General features: G+C 48.4%; 1 protein-coding gene across 1 annotated transcript in view; it reads left to right on the top strand.

Annotated features, from left to right (window-relative positions):
* BCL2 (BCL2 apoptosis regulator) overlaps nt 1-22,234 on the top strand; it is a 169,395-nt gene extending 147,161 nt beyond the window's left edge. Inside the window, exon 3 of the mRNA XM_079109399.1 lies at nt 17,724-22,234. Coding sequence (XP_078965525.1) covers nt 17,724-17,858 — 135 coding nt within the window. The 3' untranslated portion in view covers nt 17,859-22,234. The remainder of the gene's footprint in view (nt 1-17,723) is intronic.
* Nucleotides 22,235-22,499: the final 265 nt, after the last annotated feature.

The raw sequence follows: 22,499 nt of genomic DNA, 5'->3' as shown, positions 1-22,499 counted from the left end.
GGAACTCATATTTAAATCTACTTCTTCATCCGTACATGGAGTCAGCTGGAGTATCAGACTAAACAGTTCACTGGGAAGTAGAGCAGGAGTCCAGGTCTAGAGCTTGTGGCAGGCTGGGGGGCACAGGGAAGGCTAGTGGTGACGGTTTCACAGGGTCGGGGGAATATAACTCGAGAGAAGACTGATGGGACAAAGACACTGCTGGGAGAAAGTGGGGGTGAACTAAAAGAGATAGGGAAATTTTAAGAGTTACAATACATCACAGCAAAAGAGTAAATAATCGTAATACCTGATGGACTGAGAAGGGATTTTTCTATTTTTCTTTGGGCCCTACCAGGTCTACAACAATTTCCCTTTTTTTTTTTTTTTTTTTTTTTCTTTTAATTTTCTTTTCTTATACACTTTGATTTCTGGAAGGTGAGAGCAGAATGCTTTTGGTGAGCCCTGCTCTTGAGGTAGGTGTTACTGAATGGGAGAACTATATGTAGCAATCTTTCCTCCACATCCCCACTTCTTTCATTATCTGACTGACCCAGGCAAAATGGCGGACAACAGGACCTGGACAAAGCAAACTTCTCTCCCTAAATCTAAAATCCTTATGTATGTCAAGGAAACCCTTTCTTCAGAGAGCCATATGGTTAAGCATTGTGCTGGATTCCAAAAAAAAAAAAAAAAAAAAACTAGATGAAGGACTAGAAGTCGGTATCTTTAGTCACATCTCCTTCCTCCTCACCGCTCACCCTCTGCCAGGTCACCAGAATAACTGAGATTTGTTTTCCTACCTGAGAAGAAAAGGCTTTTAAATAAAGTCTGTATTACTGCATTATTGTTTGGGTTTTTGCTGCAAATATATGAATGATTCCAACTTCTTTTCACATGGGTTGAGTGTGGTAGAATCACATCTTGTTGAGCCAGAAGTATGACAAAGTCCACCTACGGCAGCTGGCATTTATCATATAAATGTGCTTGCTTCTTTTTTCTCATAGTGTAAACATTATTGAAGAGACACAGATATTATAAATTAGCCAGTCCCTGTATTCACAGTATTCAAGCCTGTGACATCTCATCCCTGGACCCATCAGCTGGGACTCACAGCTTTGTCTGGGGAGACCTTATGATAGAAGGAACAGGCAAAATATCTTATGTTGGGATTTCTGGTTTTGAGTCTTGATTCCACTATTGATTGACAATGTGTCCTTGAAAAAGTTTTGTATGTTCTGGGTCACCTGTAAAATGGGGGTGACCACAATAACTTACCTTTGTGTTGTGAGAGGTGCAGAAGCACTTTATCAACTGCGGTGTGCCATGGGTGTTTGTCTCTGCTTTATCAATGGGACAGAGTGGGTACTGTTTCCTCTTTAACAGATGTTCACTCTTTTTATTCAACAATGAGGTTTTTGGTCCTACTATGTTCCAGGCAACAGGCCACAGGCCAGGAAGCTCTGTTGCCACTTTGTGATATAGCAGTGTGTGTTTCTGAGATTTATTCCTTATCTAGCCAGATTTTGGCCTTTAAAAAACAAGATAAAAGTCTGAGAGCCAAAAAGATTAAGGATACAGCTAATTTTAAAATAACAAATCTTTGTTATCATCTCATTTATATGGTGCTGGTAATTTTTGAAATTAGATTTTCCTCTGGGCAGTTCATACTAAAAATGATGTAGTTCTCTGTCCTTTGTAATTGCATTTCTTTTTTTTAAATTTTTATTATGACTTGCATATCACTGACACTTTTTTCCTGGAATGTTATAAGTATACATCATCTAGTTAAAAGGAAAAAAATACTGTCTTAATAAAAATGGAAAAAGAGAGAGAGGGAAAGTAGATATTCTTCTCTTTTGGTTTCAAAGCCTTCTTTTCTCTCACTCTTCATACATGCCAAAGTTGATGTAATGGATCTAAACCAATTTTGAGTTATTGAAGTTAAATAGAAAAAAAAAGAAAAGGAGCTCAACAATCTCCTGAAGTTCAAAAAACAAATTTCCCACAGTCTGATAATCCACAAATGACACAGATTTTTCCTGATGCTCAAGGTGGGGTGGTGCAGACTGAGAAGGAATATTCTGAGAAAAGATTTGGGAAATGAAGTTTCTGTTCAATATGATATTGGAGGAAATATAAGAACTACCACCTGAGGGGTCAAAAGGAATCTCAAGGAGCATGTCACTCTACCTACTGAGAAACTAGAAAAGAAACCACATGATACCTCTGGCTGATGGCTTCCCTTACCATGAGTTATCACCAGCAGTGAATATTATTTATGACTGGTAAGTTGGACACATCTCAGCAAGGTACCCTTTAACTTTTCATGAAAACATCAGTATTAATGATCTTGGTTGCACTTGTATTATGTCTTCAATAGCCATTGTGTGGATTTTTTTAAATAAATGTATTTATTTTTAGTTGTGGGTGGACACAATACCTTTATGTTATTTTTATGTGGTGCTGAGGATGGAACCTGGGGCCTCACGGGTGATAGGCAAGCGCTCTACCACTGAGCCACAACCCAGCCCCACTGTGTAGATTCTTAAGCAGAAGTCATTAGGCCTTCAGAAACCCTGCCTGGGATTCTAATTTTGGTGCCTTAAAGGTTTTGGCAAATGCCTCTTTTGATGTCTGGAATGTCAGGCACATTCCTAGGTTCTGCATTACAGTAGGTCATGTCCAGGTTCCTCTAGTAAAACCACCTCTAGGATCCAGGCCTCTCTTTGTAGCAGTAATGGATGCAATGGCTACTCTGTGGCTTAATGAGAACCAAGAGGGCTACAAAGTATCCTGTTCCCCATCCTCCCAATTGCTTAGCCCTTTCATCCTCCCTGCTTTTGATGCACAAAATATCAAATGGAGTCCTGGAATACAGTTCTATCATCTTAGAACCAACAGGGCCTTCACAAGGATATGGGTCATTCTTACCTGTTACAAATGGGTTTTTGAAACCCAAAGAGGTGAGTCCCTGGATAGCAAAGAGGGCCTGTGAGAGCAGTAATTGACACTGAGTCCCTGCAACTTGCCCTTCTGTGGACTGTGATGCAACAGAAGACCTCAGATTCGCTGCAGTTATGCATCTGGGATAACGGAGGAGCTGCTGAGCCAGCGGTGCAGCCTGGTTCAGGCTCCTGCCTTTGAAAAGTTGTGTGTATTGCCAGACATTTTTGCTTTCCCTCCTGAAGTTTTTATAGACATAAGGGCAATGAAATTATAATTTTTTAATATTTTTAATCACCCTTAATAAAATCACCATTTTCAAGTGATACACCAAGTTAGTAAACAAACCTGTTTGAATCTGTAATCCATCAACCATGAACTTGAACCTAGGGGTCAAATTCTCTTAAAACCCTCCAGGTGCATATGGAATAACCCTAATATTTTTTCACAGTTTTCCAGAGTATTTCAATAGGTTGTTTCCTTCCAAAGGCATTTAAATGATGTTTCAGGTTCAAACGGAAATGAAAAGCACATAAAATTGTAAGACTGAAGAATTTCAAGAATTTGGCAGAGGTGAAAACACAAAGAAAACATGAGAGTTGGATATTTTTGCTCCCCTCCTGTATCTGGCACAAACCCCTCTCCAGCTCTCCCGAAGCTACATCGCCAGCATTTAGCTCCACGAGGGTTAACAGAGGTCTGCAGGACCAGCCTCAGGCTGACGCTGCCTGGATCGCAGGCTTGGCGTCCTCTCTGCCTTCCAAGGTCAGTGGTTCGGACAGCACGAGGATGCCTCATGTTATGTCATGCCACTTCCTGGGGTCCAAGTACAGCCTGGCCATCAGGCCCATGCCCAGAGTCCTTGCACCAGGAGGAGGGCAGGAAGCCCCGGGCAGTGGGCCTTCCCCAGGCAGGCAGATATGGCGCTTGTTCCCTTAGCACTTTCCCCTTTCTGTGTCTGAGGGGGCAGAGAATTGCTATCTTCCAGAAAACCCAGAGCAGGCCAGTTCTAGATCAAGACAGACACAAGGAGAACAAGACAGGGAACCGGAGCAGGGGAAGGGATGGGGCATGGAGAGGTGACCAGTCCAGTACCATGGGGGCCAGGGAACCAGGTCCATAGGTCTCAGAGGACCTGGCCAGGTCCAGCCTCTTCTGTCTCCCCTACACCTGGCTATTTGGTCACCCTGCGGAGCCAGGGTGAAGGCCTCCCATGTGAGGCGGAGCTGAGCTCCCGGCCGCAGGCCAACAGCTGTGATGGACTCTGTGATTCTGCTTCCGTTTGTTAGTCTTTAACTGGGCATTTTAGAGAATTTGCACTGTCAACTTTCTCAGCACACGACTCCTGAGATGATCAGAGAAAGGACCTCTGACTTGTTAGGTGGGTCTGCGACAACCTCCGACTTGCCCCACAACCTTCCAGCCTTCCAGAAGCAAACCTAACATTAAAGGATTAAGTGCTCAGTGAGCACAGATGGGTTCTCGTGACTCGCTCTGCGGTCGGGGTCCCAGGAATTCCGAGGTCTCTGCCGCAGTGACACGGTGAGAAATGCTGCATTCGAGGTCAGCAGAGAGCACTGTTACTGGTCGCCGGGAGCAGGCGAGCCAGCTGCAGGAAAACACCGTGCGCTGCAGGCTGAGCCAGAGTGGGAGGACAGGTGGACTGGGGATGCCTCCCTCAGCCCCTGTGTCCACAGGGTGGGAACTGTCCTAGTCCTTGCACGTTGTGGACACAATTCAGTGAAAACAACTGAGCTGTTCTCCTGAGAGCATGAAAGTCCGGTTACCCGTTTGAAAGCTCTGGGCCACCTATCTGAATCGCCTGAACAGGCGACAGAGTGGACTTGTTTGACCTTGCGACTTAGGGAGATTTTATTCTCCTTCACACTCGGGAATTCCTTGGGAAACAACTCTGTAAGTAGGAGGGCTTTTCCTGAATTATAAGGAAAGAATTCCTCCTTTGGAATTTGTGTCTGCACCTTACAGCATTTTCAATACTCCTGAGATGGCACATGCCAAACCACTGACTGAGGGGATTCCAGAGCGTGCCACACACGTTCCCATGGGATCGAGTTCTACACAGTGCCTGGGGCGGGTGTAGTGAGGAGGTTCTTGTGACTCGTGGGCCCTCATGATCACAGGGTCTTCTTTTTGACAGTACAGCCCTGTTCACTCTGACTTGCCCCTGCCTGCATATACCAGCTGGCTTTGGCACCCGCACAGGGTGGCCCCAGACTCCCACACTAATTCCATGCTCCGAAGTGCCACCCCCAGTCTTCCTTCCTCTGGTTGAAGTCCTCAAGGCTCAGCCTGTCTTACCTTTTGTCCCCTCCACCCCATCTTCAAAACTTTTGATGCATTTATTCAGCCTTCCCTTTTACTCTTGGGGACTTCCTGTTTAACTTCTCCCATTAATTGCTTGTCTCTCTAAGGACTGGGTCTCATACATCTTTCTGCCTCAGAAGGTAAGCACGGTTGAAAAAGCACGTGTGAGGAGCTAAACAGCCTTAGACTCAAATCTCACCTCAGCTACTCTGAACCGTGTGGCTTTGGACAGGTCCTGGGACTCTCTGATGGCAGTCCCCTTTTTGTCATGTTGTTTATAAAAATCACCTCTGGGGCTTGGCACAACAGTTAGTTCTCTCTCCACATCTCAGATTTAGCATCTGGCCAAAAGTAGACACTGACTAAATACTTTGGTGAATAGTGTGACTGCCACATGCTTGCTTGATTCAGATATGTCCAAAGGTCAGATCTGAGCCAGAGAAACAAGGTCACACTCATAAGAGAAGAGCCATGCTGGGCTAGGAAGGTCTATCCAAAACCTGCACCGATTCTGTTATGAAAACCACCTTCCCATGGATGTAGGATTGGTCAAGGGGTTTGTTTCCTCCGTGGAAATAACGAAGGTCCCTCCTGAAGCTTTGGCCCGCTCAAACTTGAGCTTCTTCTTGAGACCTTCGGGGTGAACGTCGCTGGGTCGTCTCACTGGAATAGCGTCATCAAGCGAGTACTTGACTTTGGTGATGAGTAGGATCTCAGTCCTGCCTTGAGGAGCTGGTTGTCATACAGAGCCATGGACACTTGAGTTCCCCCGGACATCTAGCACAATGCAGTGCATGAGGCTCACGTTCAGTAAATGTTCCCATCACTGAACTTGACTCAAGGGTTTGAGCAGTGGCAGCTGCTGCAGGATCCCACGTGGAAAAAGACACAGGCACCAACCCCTGACCTTCCAGTCCAGTCCTGAAGTCCCAGCTCTGCCTTTTGCCTCAGGAGTGGTCAGTGCACAAAGGCCCAGTGGCGTGATTAAATCCCATTTCAAGTCCAGCCAGCAAATACATGAGCACCTTCTGCAGGCAAGACCCTGCAGGCTCCCCTGTGAGCTGCTAATGTGTCTGGTCCATGCTGAGCCCACGTTGCTGTGGAAGTCAGGTCCCCCAGGGTCTGGCTGCACTCATTTTAAGTGCCCATTGCTGATGACACTGGCAGGCCTTGCATGGTGGGCATGTGTGGTTTTCTGACCTTGCTCATGTCCACAGCAGGCTTGCTTCACTGAGAGAGCGTCCTTGTGTCAGGTCAGCCAGCTGTCAACTGCCCCTCTGGAGGTTTTGCCGATGGAAGATTTTTCAGTCCCTTCTCCCATTTAAAGCTCATCCATGATTGCTTTCAGGATCTCTCTCTTTCTCTCTCTCTCTCTCTCTCTCTCTCTCTCTCTCTCTCTCTCTCTCTCTGTATATATGGCATATAGTTGTGGCAGCAGGAAGCATATCGTGGGAGGCCCTTCTCGTAGGCGTCTATGCAGAGAGGCCCCTCCGACACATCTGTTCATAGAGTGATGAGCCCAAATCCAGAGCTACACCCGACCCCACTGGGTGCTCACTCATCCCAGGACGAACAGCTGTTGCCACTGACAAAGACTTTGCCTTTTCCTTGTGATAGAGAGGTCTGCTGTCCTTTCTGGGCACAGGAAGACTGTCTGTTGAGGAAGGAAGAGGATTGTCAAAGAGCCAGGCGGTGTGCCTTGAGATGCATCTGGTTTTATTCATGTTGAGTCTTTCCAGGTGAACTGAACTAAATCATAAACTCCAAAATGAAAGCAGCTTTTCCTTAGCACGCCCACACGGAGCACACTGAGAGTTCACAGCGTCTGTCGGCTCCTCCCCCTGAGCACAGAGGATGTCATTGCTCTCCTCTTGCGGATGGCTGGATCCCAGGTGTGGGTGAGGCACTTTCCCCCTGAGCTGCTGGGGGCTCATCTCTGTCATTTGGATCATCACAGAACGAATGGCTCACTCGGCTGCAGAATTGGAGATGTGTGTTGAGGCCGATGTCTCAGGTGGCACGGATGGGACATGGGACATGAGCAGGCTGTGAGCCTGCAGTAGAGCAGGTCCCCTAAGACATGGCCGGAAGCTGCCAGTGCCCAGCTCTGCAGGTGCCGCCTGCTCAAATGCTTCTGCTTTGCTCTTTTCACTCTGACTGCTTGCGCCTCCAGGATGGAGGCCACTTTCAGCAAGTTCCCATTAGGAAATGCAGCTTCTCTGTACTGCCTGCCACCCCCGGCCTCAGTCAGCACTTGCTGATTTCAACAAGTGAGGATCAGGCACTGGCCCGCCGACTCCGGCCCTCCAGGTTGAATCGCAGGGCCCCTCCCCTGCGCCCCCAGCAGCGAGTTCGGATGACAGTGATTAGCCAGGCTGCAGAACTCAGCAAGCATCTGCTTTCAGTTCCCATTTCTGGCATATGTTCATGAATTAACTCTTGCAGCGGCAGGCATGGAGTGGCAGGTTTGGCCGCACCACACAGAGCCGGACACCGAGCAGGCACAGAGGGGCACCAAGTGCCAGGCCAGTAGTGACCTACAGGGAGAGCACATCCGCCTGCCCCGAGCCACACTCCGGTCACGCAGAGTGCACAGGGATCGTATTCCTACTTGACACAGGTATGGACAGGACTGGACACCGGGGAGCAGGTAATGAGGATAACCACACCTCCAGACCCAGACCCCAAGAATGACGGCTGGTGGGGCTGTTCCAAATGCTGATCTGTGAGTGGAATCCCCAGCTCACATCAGGCAGTGGACCATCCTGTTCGACTCTGAGGATAAGCAAAACTTCCCACCTACTTTCCACTCTGAGTCACGATGGCTTCTCTAGTTCAAATTAAAATTGGCCTGAGAGCGAGGCCTGATGGTGCTTGTGCCTGTAATCCCAGCCTGTAACTTGGGAGGCTGAGGCAGGAGGATCGCTTGAGGCCAGGAATTCAAGACGAGCCTGGGCAACATAACGAAACCCTATTGCTTAAAAACAAAAATTGGCCTGAGAAGCCAGAGGCTCTGTAGAAACATGGGGTGGGCACAGCCAGGGAAGGGCCTGCGGGACTAAAAACCTGGCTTTGTTCATCAAGAAAAGAGACTGTAAGCATAGACGCTCACACATCAGGGGCACGGCAGCCTGGTTACCTTGCTGGAGGGAGGAGGCACTCCAACCAGAAGGCCCAGCAGAGGAGCCAAAGCACAGGAAGTTCGAGGTCAGGTGCGGGTTTGGGGAAAGGAGAACTGCAGAGCAGAGAAGGGCAGAGGGGGCCACTCCCAGAGGATGGAGCTCCTCCGTCTGCAGCAGTCATGGAAGCACAGTTCCTGATGTGCATTAGCACATCCAGATCACATCCACAGACCGACCACGTACACCCAGATGGCGGAGCAATTTTCAGACAAAGGATATCTATGGCCAGGAGGAAAAGGGAGCAGCTCACCTCACAAGGAGGAGGTCAGACAGGTACCTAGTGGCCCGACTTCTTGTCAGATGACCTTCACCCATGAGGCCACCACCTACGCTTTCTTTGTTGGGTTTTTGTTTTTTGTTGGAGGATAACAGTGGTTCGAGGTTTCCAACCCAAGGACTCCCCCTCCCCTACGTCCTTGGGAGCAGGGCTTACAGAATAAGCTAGCACGCCGTCCACATCCACGTGGTGTAAAAACAGCCTACCCCTTCATGGAGGCAAGAAATGCAATTAAAGCGTATAAATGGAGATTTAAAGTGATTAGTTCATTGGTCTTGAGCATATTCACAAGACTTTCCACCCATCACTATTATCTAACTCAGAATTTTTTTCATCACTCCCGAAAGAAACTCTGTATCCATTAGTAGTAGCTCCCTTATCCTCCCTTTCCCCAGGCCCTGGCAACCACTCCTCTGCTCTGTCTCCATGGTCTGACCTAGATGCTTTGTGTAAGTGGCACATGCAGTTTTTGACCTTCTGAGCTGGGCATCTTTCATTTAGTATAATGTTTCCAAGGTTCACTGATTGTTGTAGCGACAATCAGTGCTTCAGCCCTTTTTATGGCTGAATAATATTCCATCACATGGATGGATAGACCACCTTTTGTTAGTCCTTTTATCTAGTTAATGGCTATTTGGGTCATTTCCACTTTGGGACTGCAATACTGATGTGAATATCCATGCACAAGTTTTTGTGTGAACATATATTTTCAATTACTTTGGGCATATATCTAGGAAATGAATTGCTGGGTCATGTGGTAGCTCTGTTTTCAACTTTTTGAGGAACCACAAAACAGTTTTTTATAGTAACTGTACCATTTTGTTGATGTGAGGATTCCAGTTTCTCTACATCCTTACCAACATGGTTATTGTTCTTTTAAAAAAAAAAACTTATACAGTCACATCAGTAGGTGTGAAGTGATATCTCATTGTGGCTTCAATTTTCGCTTCCCTGATAACAAATGATCTTGAGCATCTTTTCCTGGTGAAATGTCTGTTGAAATGTCTCACCCATTTTTCACTGGGGCTAGTTATCTTTTTAATCACTGAGTTGTAATAATTAAGTTTTTTGCTTCACATAGTTCCATACACAACACAATGTCCTAAGCCCAAAACAAGAAAGATCTGAGTGCCTGAAAATGCAGGGCACTCAGCAGCTCTAGCCAGAAGGAGACCGTGGAATGAGGAAGGTAAGAAAGAAAAAGGAAGAAACTTTGTTCTGAAGCCAAAACACTGGAGGGTAGGTTCCTGGGACTTTGGTGAGCGTGAGATGCCAGGGACAGTGCCCTCCCCGGGCCACCACAGCCTGCTCTCCACTGAGAAGCAGCCAGTTCCCCATCCCTGCAGGTCCCACCCGCACACAAGGTGCTTTCTCAGACTGGGGACTCACTCCCATTAAAGCTTTCCTCAATAAGCAAGCCGAAATGGGATTCGGGTCTGGTACTGGTAGGCCTCTGACTCTTGCCAAGTCTTGTTACTCCAACCTGGTGAGTCAACAGCAGACTTGTTAGCATATTTTAGCACACTCTGCTGCCGAGTGCACTTTTTTGCCCATTTCCATATGCGACTTTTGCAGTCCTGGATTGATCACCTCCTTGTGGGAGGGACCTGGGTCTGCAGGTGGCTGGTAACCCTCCCTGTGGTATTTGCATAGCTCAGGCAGCTCAGGGGATTTGCTTCTCTCTGGGTAGCACCTCCTACCTGGGTAGCACCAGGGAAGGGGTCCTCTGGGACTGCCCTGGGGATTGGCCAGCGCTGGACTCCAGTCTCCTCCAGCAGGTGGACATGGCCAGTTATCCTTTGATCTGGCCCAATGGCTGCAGATTCTCTGGAGCATGGAAGATAGCTTTGCAAATGGTTTTCCAACTGTGGCCTGCTCAGGAAAGGAAGCAGCCATGGGGCTTCTCACTTCTCAACCTCCCTGGCTCCAGGTCCCCTGCCTTATTTGCATGCTTAACTATATTTGCATAACACAACATGCCAAAACATCACTGAACCGACTGTGGTAGGCAGACAAGTTTTGGTTTTGTTTTGTTGGGGTTCTTCATCTCCTCTTGTCCAGCAGGTTTCTAGCTACATCCAACTGACACTTAGACTGGGTTTCATTGTATGTTGGCCTGTGATTCATCTAGCCCCTCCCCTGGGCTCAGAGTTCCTCTTAATCAACCCCTTCGCTGGAGAAGGCTTTGGGGAGACGCCCTTGGAAGCCTTGGAGACCGGGAGAGAGGCGCTTCTCACGCCTGGAGTGTCTCTTGGTGACCTCCAGGCCAGACAGCTGTGTGGCCTTCAGTTACATGCTCAAGGGTTATTTTTTCCCTTTCCTTTTCCCTTAAACCTGGAATCAATATTTTGGGAGTACAGGGAGGGTGCAGTGCGGGAGGAAGAGTCCCAGGGGACAGAAGCAAACATGCAACTGCCAGAGCCACCCTGTCCTGCCGACGGAACCCTCCAGGCTCATTCAGCACAATGTGGCGGCAGAGGAAATCCTGCCCAGCCAGTGATAAGGGGGAAATGGAGTCACTTCCTCACCAGCTGCTCTATTCAGGTAGAAAAGAGCCCGCACTTCCTCGCGTGTGCTGGCTTCCCCTTTTACTCAGAGCCAAGTCTGGTGTCAGGAGAATCGCCACTTCCCCGGCGGCCACGAGGCCACTGTCCTCCGCTGTGGGGCGTGTGCCTCCCTCCCTCGCCCTGCTCCCCCTCCTGCGCCCTTCCCTTGCCCTGCAGCCTTCACCAACTCCACCTCCAGCTAGGGATGGAGTCTGCAGCCCTGCCCTGCAGCTTCCTCTGACCCCTGCAGCCTGCTCCCCCAGGATGGGTGGAAGCGAGCGGCCCTGATGCCTAAGGCAGGGCAGCCCTCAGCCCGCAGGCCACCAGGTCCAGACGCCCAGCCCTCCGTGGGATAATGGCAGGTGCACGTCCCGCACCCACCAGACTTCCCCGAGGGAGCACGCTGCAGTGCCAGCAGCAGGGATGCGGGGTAAGGAGCCCTGCACGGTGCTTCCCCTTCCTCGCCCTCTGCCCTCCCCTGCTGTGGTGTCCTGGCACGTCTCCCAAATAGGCTGCTTACAGTCAGTCTCTGTTTTAGGGTCTGGGGTCCTGACCCACGACACTGGGATTTAGTGACAAGTGAAGTGAGGGTGAGGAAGGGGAACCATCTGGAACACTCTCAGGGCGTAGGTTTACTCGGTAGGGAGGGCGACGCTGGCCAGTGCGACGTCCTGTGGGGCATCTTAGGCAGCAGCTGGAATGGGAGTCCAGCGGTTAGAGTGGAGGGCAGGGCTGGATATAAAGGTCTCAGGGATCTCGTTCTAGGGACAGCATTTAAAATGAGGAGAGGGGACGAGATTGGCAAAGAGAGAAGAGGGTCCAGGCAGAAGCCAGGGGCATCAGATCAGGGCAGGGGGAGGAGATGCCCACGAAGGAGACCGTAAGGACTCCTCCCGGAGGCTGGAGGAGGCCGAGGAGAGCAGAGTCCTGTGAGACTGCCGGTGACGGAGGCGAGGGACCTGAAGCGCACCCAGTGGAACTGGCCTCGTGGAAGGTGTCCGTGGCCTCCATGGGGGTCTCGGAGGCACAGAGAAGAATAAGCCAGACTGGGTGGGCTTCAGGGTAGGGGTGACTGACGGGCGGTGTCGCAGCTCCCCCGGAAGGAAAAAGAGACAAGATGGTGGCTGGGTGATTTGCAGGTCAGCAAAGACGTGTTTAGGACATTTGAACATGCCTGTGCCATGGAAGAGGAGACAGAGGAAGGACGGAGTTGAAATCGGAAGCCAGTGGAATCAGGGCGAAGGACGCAGGGAGCTGGAGCTCGGCGGGCAGGCCAGGAGAGGAGCTGCAGTTTGCTCAGAGCAGCAGGGGTGGCATTAGCCGCAGAGAGCGTGGGGACAGAGTGAGAAAGGTGGTGGCCTGTGGAGCCGTCACAGAGAGGGACAGAGAAGAGGCCTGGCCAAGGCCGAGGGGTCGCTTAGCGGATTGGAGGCCAAGAATTTAGAAGTGCACCAGTGGTGGGAGAGGGTCTTCAGCAGCGCCAGGAAGCCCAGCTGAGGCGCACCTTGGGCTGGGGTGGTGCCTGGGGGAGTATTATCCGTGGCCATTGCTGTGCTCTAGCCCGCGTTAAGCAACTTCGTTCAGAGTGACAGCATTCGGTAGAATGGATGTGTCAGTCCTATTTTCAGGTGTTTGAAGTTGCTTCCAGGGTTTGACTATTATACACAACCTGGGTATTTCATTATTTTTTGAGGTAAGTAACTAAAAGTGGGATTACTAATAAAAAGATAATATTTCTAAGCCTTCTGATAAACATCACCAAGTTCAGAGGTCGCTCCACTTGCCCTGACAGGAGCCCATGGACTACCAGGGGCGTCCTGGCTGCCCACCCCGGCCCAGCCCCATCCTTCTCAGCCTTCGGAATCACATCTATTCCATTTTCACCCATCTGACTGGGTCACTTTTTATTTCATTTCACTTGCAATCAGGTTTAGATGATACTTTTTGAAGGGTTCTGAGTGGAAAAGGAAAATCGGGGCTTCCCCAAGGGAGTTGGGGTGTGCGTGTAGCCTGTGCATGAGAGAGAAGGAGGAAGGAGACCGAAAGACCCACCGTGGCCCGTGACTGCCCAGATGCAGGAGGGAGGAGGACCCTGGCCAACTGAGGAGTCTTGGCACCAACCTGTTCTCGTCTACACTTCCTGGGCTTCCCTCCAACCCCACAGCAAGGATCTGAGGCTGGGAATTTCCCCGCTTTGGCCACCTTGAGTGAAATTCAGTCTGAGTTTGTGAAGAAGCAGTTGTCCCACAAGCACCCAGAGCTGGAGCCGGCTGCCTCCTGTCTGAGGTGGGGGACCAGCCAAGGGCCAGAGGAACCCTCGAGTGGGGGCCGTGCACATCCCTGAGGAGGTGTGACCCTCACCAGCCCGGAGACCAGCAAGGGATGCCCCCCCTCAATATCTGGGCAGGGATTTTGTCAGAATCACATGGGGAGGACCCAGGTTTTCTTTTTCCCTCGTTGTTGCTTTTAATACATAAAACGAGCTTGTGTTTATTTAAAACAGCTTTCAAGCTTAAATAAATAATGACAGGCTGTTCAGACAGACTTCGGAAATCGCCTTAATCAGGGTGTTTGAAAAAGCAAGAAGATTCCCTCTGAGAGCGGCCTCGGGGGTGTCCAGTCCTGAAACCGCAGGGTCTCCTTGGTGCCCTTGGGATCACTTGAGAGCAAAGTTAGGGGTCGGGCTCAACCCCCAGGGGCTGACTGGCCCACCCCCACCCCCACCCTGCAGCCTGTCCATCCATAAGGTGTGGGGAGGGGCTTAGCTGTCCCTTCTCATCCTCAACCAGAACACGGAGCGTGTGTGTTCTAACTCGTCATTTCTTTAGAAGTCACCATCCCTCATCAGAACCCCAGCCTCAGGAGGGGAAGGGCTGGTGGAGGAGAGGCAGAGCTGGTCTCCCAAGGGCAGCTTGGTCCTCCACCATGCCAACAGGTGGCTTGGAGCGACCCACATTAACCCTCACGACCACCGATTTTATGGTCACTGGGGAAGTAAATAAGGCTCAGGGTTGGGTGATATTGCTCAAGGCCATAAATTTATAAAAATCAGAGCCTGCCTTTTGCCTGGACTTTTCTCCAAGTTCAGTGCCCTTTGCAGACCCCTGAGCTGGAACACACCCAAGTGCCATTCTTTGGGTCAAGAGATACCAATTTCACTCTTCTCACTCCCAAAGTGACATTTCTCTGTAATGTGTGTGAGAGACAACTTGTACCGTCCATCAGAAGTGCCATGGTGGGTGTGGGGCCCCCAGGGAGTTACCCAGCTCCGGGAGCCTGGGCATGAGGGACAGCCTCCCGTACTGTGGACCAGGCATGCTGGGGGGAGATGCCACCTGGAGTCTGTGCCTGCTTTCCCATGATGGCTCCATATCGAGTCTCGTTTTGTCAGAGAAAACTGTTGGTGACTAAAGAATTCAGGACCCAACCTTGATGCGCTCAGTGTCTGCCAGATTGCAGACAGCCACACTGCTGCCCTGAGCAAATCAGGTGACACTCGACTGGGCTGTGGGGTTCACGCCCATCCCTCCCTCCGGGAGAAGAAGGGGAGGGGAGGTGTTCGAGCTGTGCCTGCCAACTTGGGCATCTTGTGAGAGGCAGATTCTGCCTGAGAAGGCTGCAGCTTGCGGCCCGTGGCAATGGCACCAGGCTGCACCCCAGGAGCACCAAACGTGCGTCTCACTCCTGCTCACGCCTGGCTTTCTAGGACTCAAATTTAGACCTTTTTAACAATTGACTTATAAAAGAAGAAGAAATCCTTTGTGCCTGCTCCTGGTAAGAGTCTGGGACCTCCAGAGGTCAGGAGCAGTCAGCGGCCGGGCAGGTACTTGTCTGAGAGAACCGACCCCAGCTCCCTGCTAGTGGACCAGCTCTGTGGACACACCAGGGGACTGTCCCTCCACCATCACAGGGCTTCTTTGAAACAGGGGTTTCTCAGCCTGCACATTATGGCTTTGGGGGCTGGATAATTCTTTGTGGTGGGTTATCCTGTGCATCGTGGAGGTCGAACAGCATCCCTGGCCTCTACCCACCAAATGCAAGTAGCTCCCCCACCCACATGAAAACCAAAAGCGTTTCCAGACATTGCCAAACGTCCTGTGGGGAGCAGTATCACCCTCAGTGAACCCACCATCCTGACCCTTGCATGGGTCACAGAGTAGCCATGAGAGAGGGAGGAGGGCTCAGCCCGAACCTTTCAGGATGGCAGATGCAGAATGGACAAATGATCAGCTGAGTTCACTTCTAGGAATTTACTTCAAAAACACAACTGAACAGATAGATAACAATTAGGTACAAAGACATATCGAAATGTTGTTTACAATAGCTAATGTTAAAAATGACCTAAGTTAAAAGTATGGCATATAAACTGGGCGTGGTGGGGCACGCCTGTAATTCCAACAGCTTAGGAGGCTGAGGCAGGAGGATCGTGAGTCCAAAGCCAGTCACAGCAAAAAGTGAGGCACTAAGCAACTCAGTGAGACCCTGCCTCTAAATAAAATATAAAATAGAGCTGGGGATTGTCTTAGGGATCGAGTGCCCCTGAGTTCAATCCCCAGGAACCCTCCCCACCCCCAAAAAAGTATGGCAAATATATATATGAGTAAATGGCAAAATATTATACTCTCATGAAAAATAACCATGAATCTATATTTAAGGATACAAGAAGTTCCCCATAATAATATCTTAAATCTTTACTTCAAGACCTCTCCTGGATTCCAGGAGGTTCTTACATATAGAAGGAATGATTACAGATTAATATACATCCGGGTAAAGTGTTAGACCAAACTCAAACCAAAGACTGAATTCAGAAAGCATTAATCACGCATTAAACAAATATTTTCTAAGCTTCTACATTGTATCCAGGGTCTTGGAGGAGACAAAGATGATCCCTGGTTCCCCCACTAGGAATTTACTTCAAAAATGCAACTGAACAGAGTACTGTTCCCCACAAACAAAAACTCTCTCAATATTGTTACAACCTCCTCTCCACAAAGTCAAGGCAGCTACTATTTCCTGTAATGAAATTGTAGGCTTCGATTCAAGGTTGCTAGGAGCAGTGTGGAACCATATCTCATTTCCATGTCTTCAGATCTGATTAAGTCCTAACAAACGAAAAGAAGATATTTACTGATTTCCATATCCAAATGTTCATTCAGGGAATTTCCCAAATTGTCATGGGGTCCAAATGTAGAACAGAATCCTCCCCCAATCCAGGAAATGAGCATCGAATAGCATCCAACGATTTGTTCCTTATGAGATGGTCCAGAGAGGGAGCTTTGCTACAGTGTTCTGCAGACTCCAGATGCAGCCACAGGAATGGAGGACAAGTCCCTGTCTTCCCCTGGGACCCGTGTGTCCAGTGACATGCCACTGACCCATACTTTGTGGACCTCATGACTGGAGTTAAAGACAGGCTTGTGGTTGTCCCGTCCGGCCACCCATGAGAAAAAACCTTCAACAGCTTCCGTTCCCAGGGAGAACCCCACTGCGTCCTGAGGCTCAGCACCCACTGGTCAAACGCCCTGCGTCCAAACTCCGCGCTCTGCGGAGCAAGTGCTGCCACAGAGCTGCTGTCAGCGGAGTGAGGACACTGCTTTGCACCCACGTTTTGCACCCACGTTCAGATCCTGGCCCAGCCACTTACTACACCTGCCCCTTAACTCTGTGAGTGGCAGATGTTTATATTGTCATGATAAAAATATTATGATATATAACTTCCTACACAAATTCTTATCTATTTGTTCAGTTACTGTTTTAATACATTTCTAGATGTGAACTCAGTGACCATCAAAATTGCATCCTGCAGTCATGAAGGGCTTGTTCTAGGCCATTCCGTCCCTCAAGGGTGCCCTGTGACTCATGTCACCTTTCACAAAAAGCAGGCACATTTTTTTTTTTTAAATCTTCAGAACAGGAAAAAGTGAAATTAGGATCTGTATGAAGAATAAAAAGTAATAATGTAGGCTTCTGGTACAGTGCCTGGCGTACAGCAAGTGCTCAGTAAGCGTGTGGTATTTGTTGCTATTGCTGCATGTTATTATTTTTATGAATGGCCATGCTAGCTGAAGTTGCAAAGCCTCCAGTGTTTTCCAGCCGTCTGGTGTTTTTACATTTCTCCTTATCACATACTCTCCAGCTCCCAAGATGCTCTATGATATTTATTTTGTGTGAGTCTGCCCTGTCGGTTCCAGTAAATAAAAGCTTCAGGAGGTAGAACTTTTAGCCTACTGTATGCACTGCTGTATCTCTAAGGGGCCTGTCATGTAAACAGTTCCCAGTAAAATACTTTCTGAATGAGTGAAAAAGTGGCTTCCGAACCACTGTCTCCGAAAGTGCTCTTCCTCTCCCCTCTGGCCCTTCTCAGGATGCTCAGGCTGCTGTGGCCAGAGGCCCTTCTCGGACAGGGGGCTGTTGGCTGCACTCGCTCTCCTTCTAATGCTTTCTCTTCCATCCTCCTCTCCCCTGCAGGATGCGTTCGTGGAACTATACGGCCCCAGCGTGCGGCCCCTCTTTGACTTCTCCTGGCTGTCTCTGAAGACTCTGCTCAGCCTGGCCCTGGTGGGAGCCTGCATCACCCTGGGGGCCTACCTGGGCCACAAGTGAAGTCTGCATGCCTGCCCCAAACAAATATGCAAAAGGTTCACTAAAGCAGTAGAAGTAATATGCATAATCAGCAATGTACCAGGAAACAAAGTTATGGTATCTTTAAAAGAAAGCAACACACACACACACACACACACACACACACACACACACACACACGGCTTTCAGGCAAAGCGTCGAATCAGCTATTTACTGCCAAAGGGAAATATCATTTATTTTTTACATTATTAAGAAAAAAGATTTATTTATTTAAGACAGTCCCATCGAAAATCCCGTCTCTGGAAACCCTACCACTAATGGCCAAGGACCACTACCTGAGGTTCCACCTGCTGGTGTGCCCAAGAACTGGACAGGCTCTCCACGTTGACTGGACTAGCCATCCTCTGAGGAGCAAACAGATGGGCCAGGCACTGCCTGCGGGGGAAGCTGGGGTGCCGGCTGCTGGGGTTGGGTGAAGGCATTCATCTGACTTGCATTCATGGGTCCTGGGGGGCAGCGAGGTTACAGAGGCAGGGTGCTTAGAGGGAAGCCTGTTTGCCCCTGGCCTAAAGAAAGACATTTGCATGTGACTCACATGGTACATAGCCAGTTAGAGGACAGAAACCAGGAACTTCAGAAGGATGTGGTACAGTGAGACTTCCCGCTGAAGGACAGTGAGGAGAAAATGCCCTTAAACCATAGGAAAGTATTTTTGTAAGCTACCAATTGTGCCGAGAAGCATTTTAGCAGTTTATACAATATCATCCAGTACCTTAAGCCCTGATTGTGTATATTCGTATATTTTGGATACACGCCCCCTTTGAATACTGGCTCTGTCTGAGTAAGAACCAGAATCCTCTGCATTCAAGGAAGTGGACATTTTGGTGACTTCTTTGGCATCAGGAAGGCTGCAGTCACCCAGAGCATCAGGCGGCCACAAGTGCCTGCGTTTAAGAGTCTGACTCCTGCAGAACCTCCCGCGTGCCCCAGCCTGGAGGCCTGAGCCCTGGGCCCGAGCCCGGGCACTCGCTGGCCTCCTCAGAGGTGTCCAGCAGAGCAGCGTGGCCTCCGAATGTTTGGGAGCTGATGGAGCTGTCAAGAAAGAGCAATAGTGGACCAGCTGGGCCTGGTACCCTCATGCCCTCCCAGTCGGCCCATCTCCACCCAGAGCGTGGAACGGGGATCCTGGGAGCCAAGCCCCTTCGTAGGACATTGATCACTGTGGAAGGAGGGAAGCTGGCCCTGTGCCTTTCCTGGCAGAGGGACGTGGCAAGAGCTGGGAAGCCGCAGCCCAACCAGGTGCGAGGGAAGGAGAAGGCTGAGGCCCTCAGGCTGCTGCACATGGGCATTGGTGGCCCCAGCTTGTCTGTGTGGTTTAAAGCAAGGCTTTAAATGATTTGGGGGAGGGTCATAAATCCTAAAGGAAGCATTGAGAAGAGGTGCCATGGATTAACTGACCTATGTCTATGAATTTACATGTAGAACATTATCTTGTCATTGTAGTTTGGTTTTATTTGAAAACCTTATGGGGTTGCAAGGGGGGGGGGGGCAATTCCAGGTGTAGAATGTGGGAATTATCTGTACATCTGGGGCATTAAAAAAATTAAAAAAAAAAAAAGCAAAGGTGGAGAACTATAGACAAGTAGTAAAAGAAGTGAAATCTCTGGCTAATAAACTAGAAAGTATTTTTTTTCCAAGTTTAGGATCAGCCTGGAGGCATTGATGGAATAACTTTGTGGCATTATCACTTATATACCATTTATCTGTATTAACTTTGGAATGTACTCTCTTCAATGTTTAATGCTGTGGTTGATATTTCGAAAGCTGCTTATTAAGAACATACATGCATCTCAGCATTTTTTTAAACTCATATTTAGTTTTTGCCTCTACACTCTTTTAGCAAAAATGATAATTTTCCATTTGAGAGTTTTGTCTTTTGCTTCTTCAAAAGCATTTGTGAAGAGGTGGGCTAAGCCTGAGTCTCAGCTACCTGAGAACCCCTGGATTTTACTGGCACCGAGGAGCTTGGTGTTCACCAAGTCATGTGCATTTCTGTTGACAGGATGGTTTATCCTAGTGGAGAGGTCTGTTGTTGCTTTGACCTTGTCTCTTAAAGGTTGGCTTGTTCCTGGGCAATTTGGCATTTGATGTGTGTTACCTAGGATCACATGCATGTTTGGTTAAACCCAAGAGGTTTGTTCAGTTGAAAATCCAGATGGGAAATGAGCAAAGGATTCGAATCTGGCTGTGACAGTTCGACCTTTAGAGAATTGCTTTATGTGGCCTGCTTCAACATGGACCCATCCAGAGCCCTCCTGCTCTCCTCCCACAGGGCCCTCCTGTGGCTCTCCTTCGGGCCCTTCCTGAAATGCAGTGGCGCTTACAGTTCACCGAGAAAGCAGGAAACCTGTGGTGTGGAGCCAGACCTCCCTGGTGGGCCTCAGGGAACAAGATGATCAGACCTTTGAATGATCCTAATTTCTAAGCAAAATATTATTTTATGAAAGGTTTACATTCTCAAGGTGATGAATATGGAAAATCAGACCCTGTGCTGCTATCCTGCCAAGAGCGTTGTGATGGAGTCTGTTTCCAGCTTACTCCAAGTGGTGACACCCTCTGAGCTGCTTTAGAAGTAACAATGAAGAACATGGACATTTTTAATATAAAACCTGTTTGTCTTTTGTTATTGTTGTTATTGTTCAAACTGGGATTTGCAGAGTATTTGAAAAATGTATATATATTAAAAAAGGTCATGGGGCCTAACTTTGGTTGGTTTCCTTTGGCTCTGGGGCTTTGTCATCTGGTTTGAAAGGTAAACATACCCAGCCACCTGACCCCAGAACTGTACAGTATTGCCGCTAAACTTGCTCTAAGAGTAGTTCATTTAGCAATTTTCTTGTTGTTAAAAACATGCTAGAAAGCAATGAATGTATATGAAAGCCTCATTTAGTCATTTTTTCTTTTTTTTTGGGGGGGGGGCTCCATTATTTTGCAAATGGGCAACAGAGACTGAGTCCGACACTTCATCTCGGGAAGGGATGCACACCTCAATCTTACCCCTGCTTTCTGCACAAGAAGGAATGTGCTCTCAGTTGACCAGGGTCAAAGTAAAATAGAGCACATACACTTCCCAAATTGGGGTCAGGGGTCTAAAAAAGAGCCCACGAGAAGAAGGTCCAGCAGCCTCCCAGGGCTCCCAAGCCTCCCTGCACAGGTACTCTTTCTGCAAGAGAGACCCCAAGGACACTGGCAGCTTCTGCAACCAGCAGTTCACCCAGAAGATTTTGCAGGAGCTGAAACTTCTGTATGCTTAAGAATTGGATCAGAGTCACATTTTAGAAATAAGGAAGCCCCTTTCTATAATTTAAGCAAAACACCAACATCCTCTGTCCGGCTCACCTGTCTCTGCACCTTCAGGTGTGGCCTTCCTTCATACGGGACTTCTATGTAAATGCTGATTGCTTACCATCTAAAGGCCTGGCTCTGGCCCAGTGGGAAAAATCAGAACGTGCTTATAAGTCAAGAGGAGTTATAAGTGGAGATTAAATGTAAATAGTCCTGGCAATCCCAACACATGTTGAATCTTCCCATCAGGGATCTGTGGATAGACACAAGTGCAAGGAGTCTACACTCAGAATTCAACTTCCACTAAAACCATTCATTAATGTGACCTTCAACTCTGATTCCAGTTGTACTTTGAAGGTAGTGGCTGTTTTTATACTTTCTTATCACTTATAGTTAGTAATGTACACCTCCTCTATCAGGAAAAAACAGGAAGGGCTTGAAATACAAGCCAGTCTAAGGAAATTAGGGAGCCAGTTGAAATTCTATCTGATCTTACTCTGTGGTGTCAGTTGCAGTCCAGACGAATGTGGTTCCACACTTTTTAAGAAATACAGTTCTACATTGTCAGGCTTTTGAAGGTTCCAATCAGATCTGTATTGTTATTCAATTTGGATCTTTCAGGGATTTTCTAAAAAAATAATTATTATTATGAGACAAAGGACATTTGTTGTGAGGGTGAGAGGGACGAAGAATATTTAAATGTGTAAAACATTCCCAAGATTGGATCAGGGAGTAGAGTTTTTCAGAATAGCCAGAATTGTGGGGTATGAGGCACTTTTATTGGGGTCAATTGATATCTCCAGAAAGGCCCTTATGCAGCAAATGAGCAGCAGTTTTTGCAGTTCTATGGTGTTTAGATCCCAGGCGACTGGCATGATTCAACGTCCAGCTCAGTTCAGCAATGCAAGGGAATACATGTCAAGCTGGATATGTCCAATGGGTATTTAAGCAATAAACTTATGGTTTTTACCAACAAGACATTTAATGACAACCTCTGGTTGGTAGGGACATCTGTTTCTAAGTGTTTGTTATGCACAATGCAGAAAAAATTTTTAATAAAATTAAATAAAACAATGTGTAACTGAATTGAGTAAATGATCATCCAAGTCCCTTAGCCTTATCCAAGGTATGGTTCTATTCTATGTCTTTGGACAACTATGAAGTAAGCATCTTACTGGGCCCCTGGGAAACCAGATGGAGTACAAATGGGACCATATAGTTCATCAGGATGGTACCATACAAGTTCACCAGGACTGTTCCAGAAAATAACTTGAAGCCAATGGTCTATGGATGCCAAGGTTGTTCTGAGTACCAAAC

The sequence above is a fragment of the Sciurus vulgaris genome (assembly GCF_902686455.1).
Source record: "Sciurus vulgaris genome assembly, chromosome: 13".
Classification (NCBI taxonomy): domain Eukaryota; kingdom Metazoa; phylum Chordata; class Mammalia; order Rodentia; family Sciuridae; genus Sciurus; species Sciurus vulgaris.
Note: the sequence above shows the minus strand (reverse complement) of the source record. Positions and strands in the feature narration are given on the sequence as shown.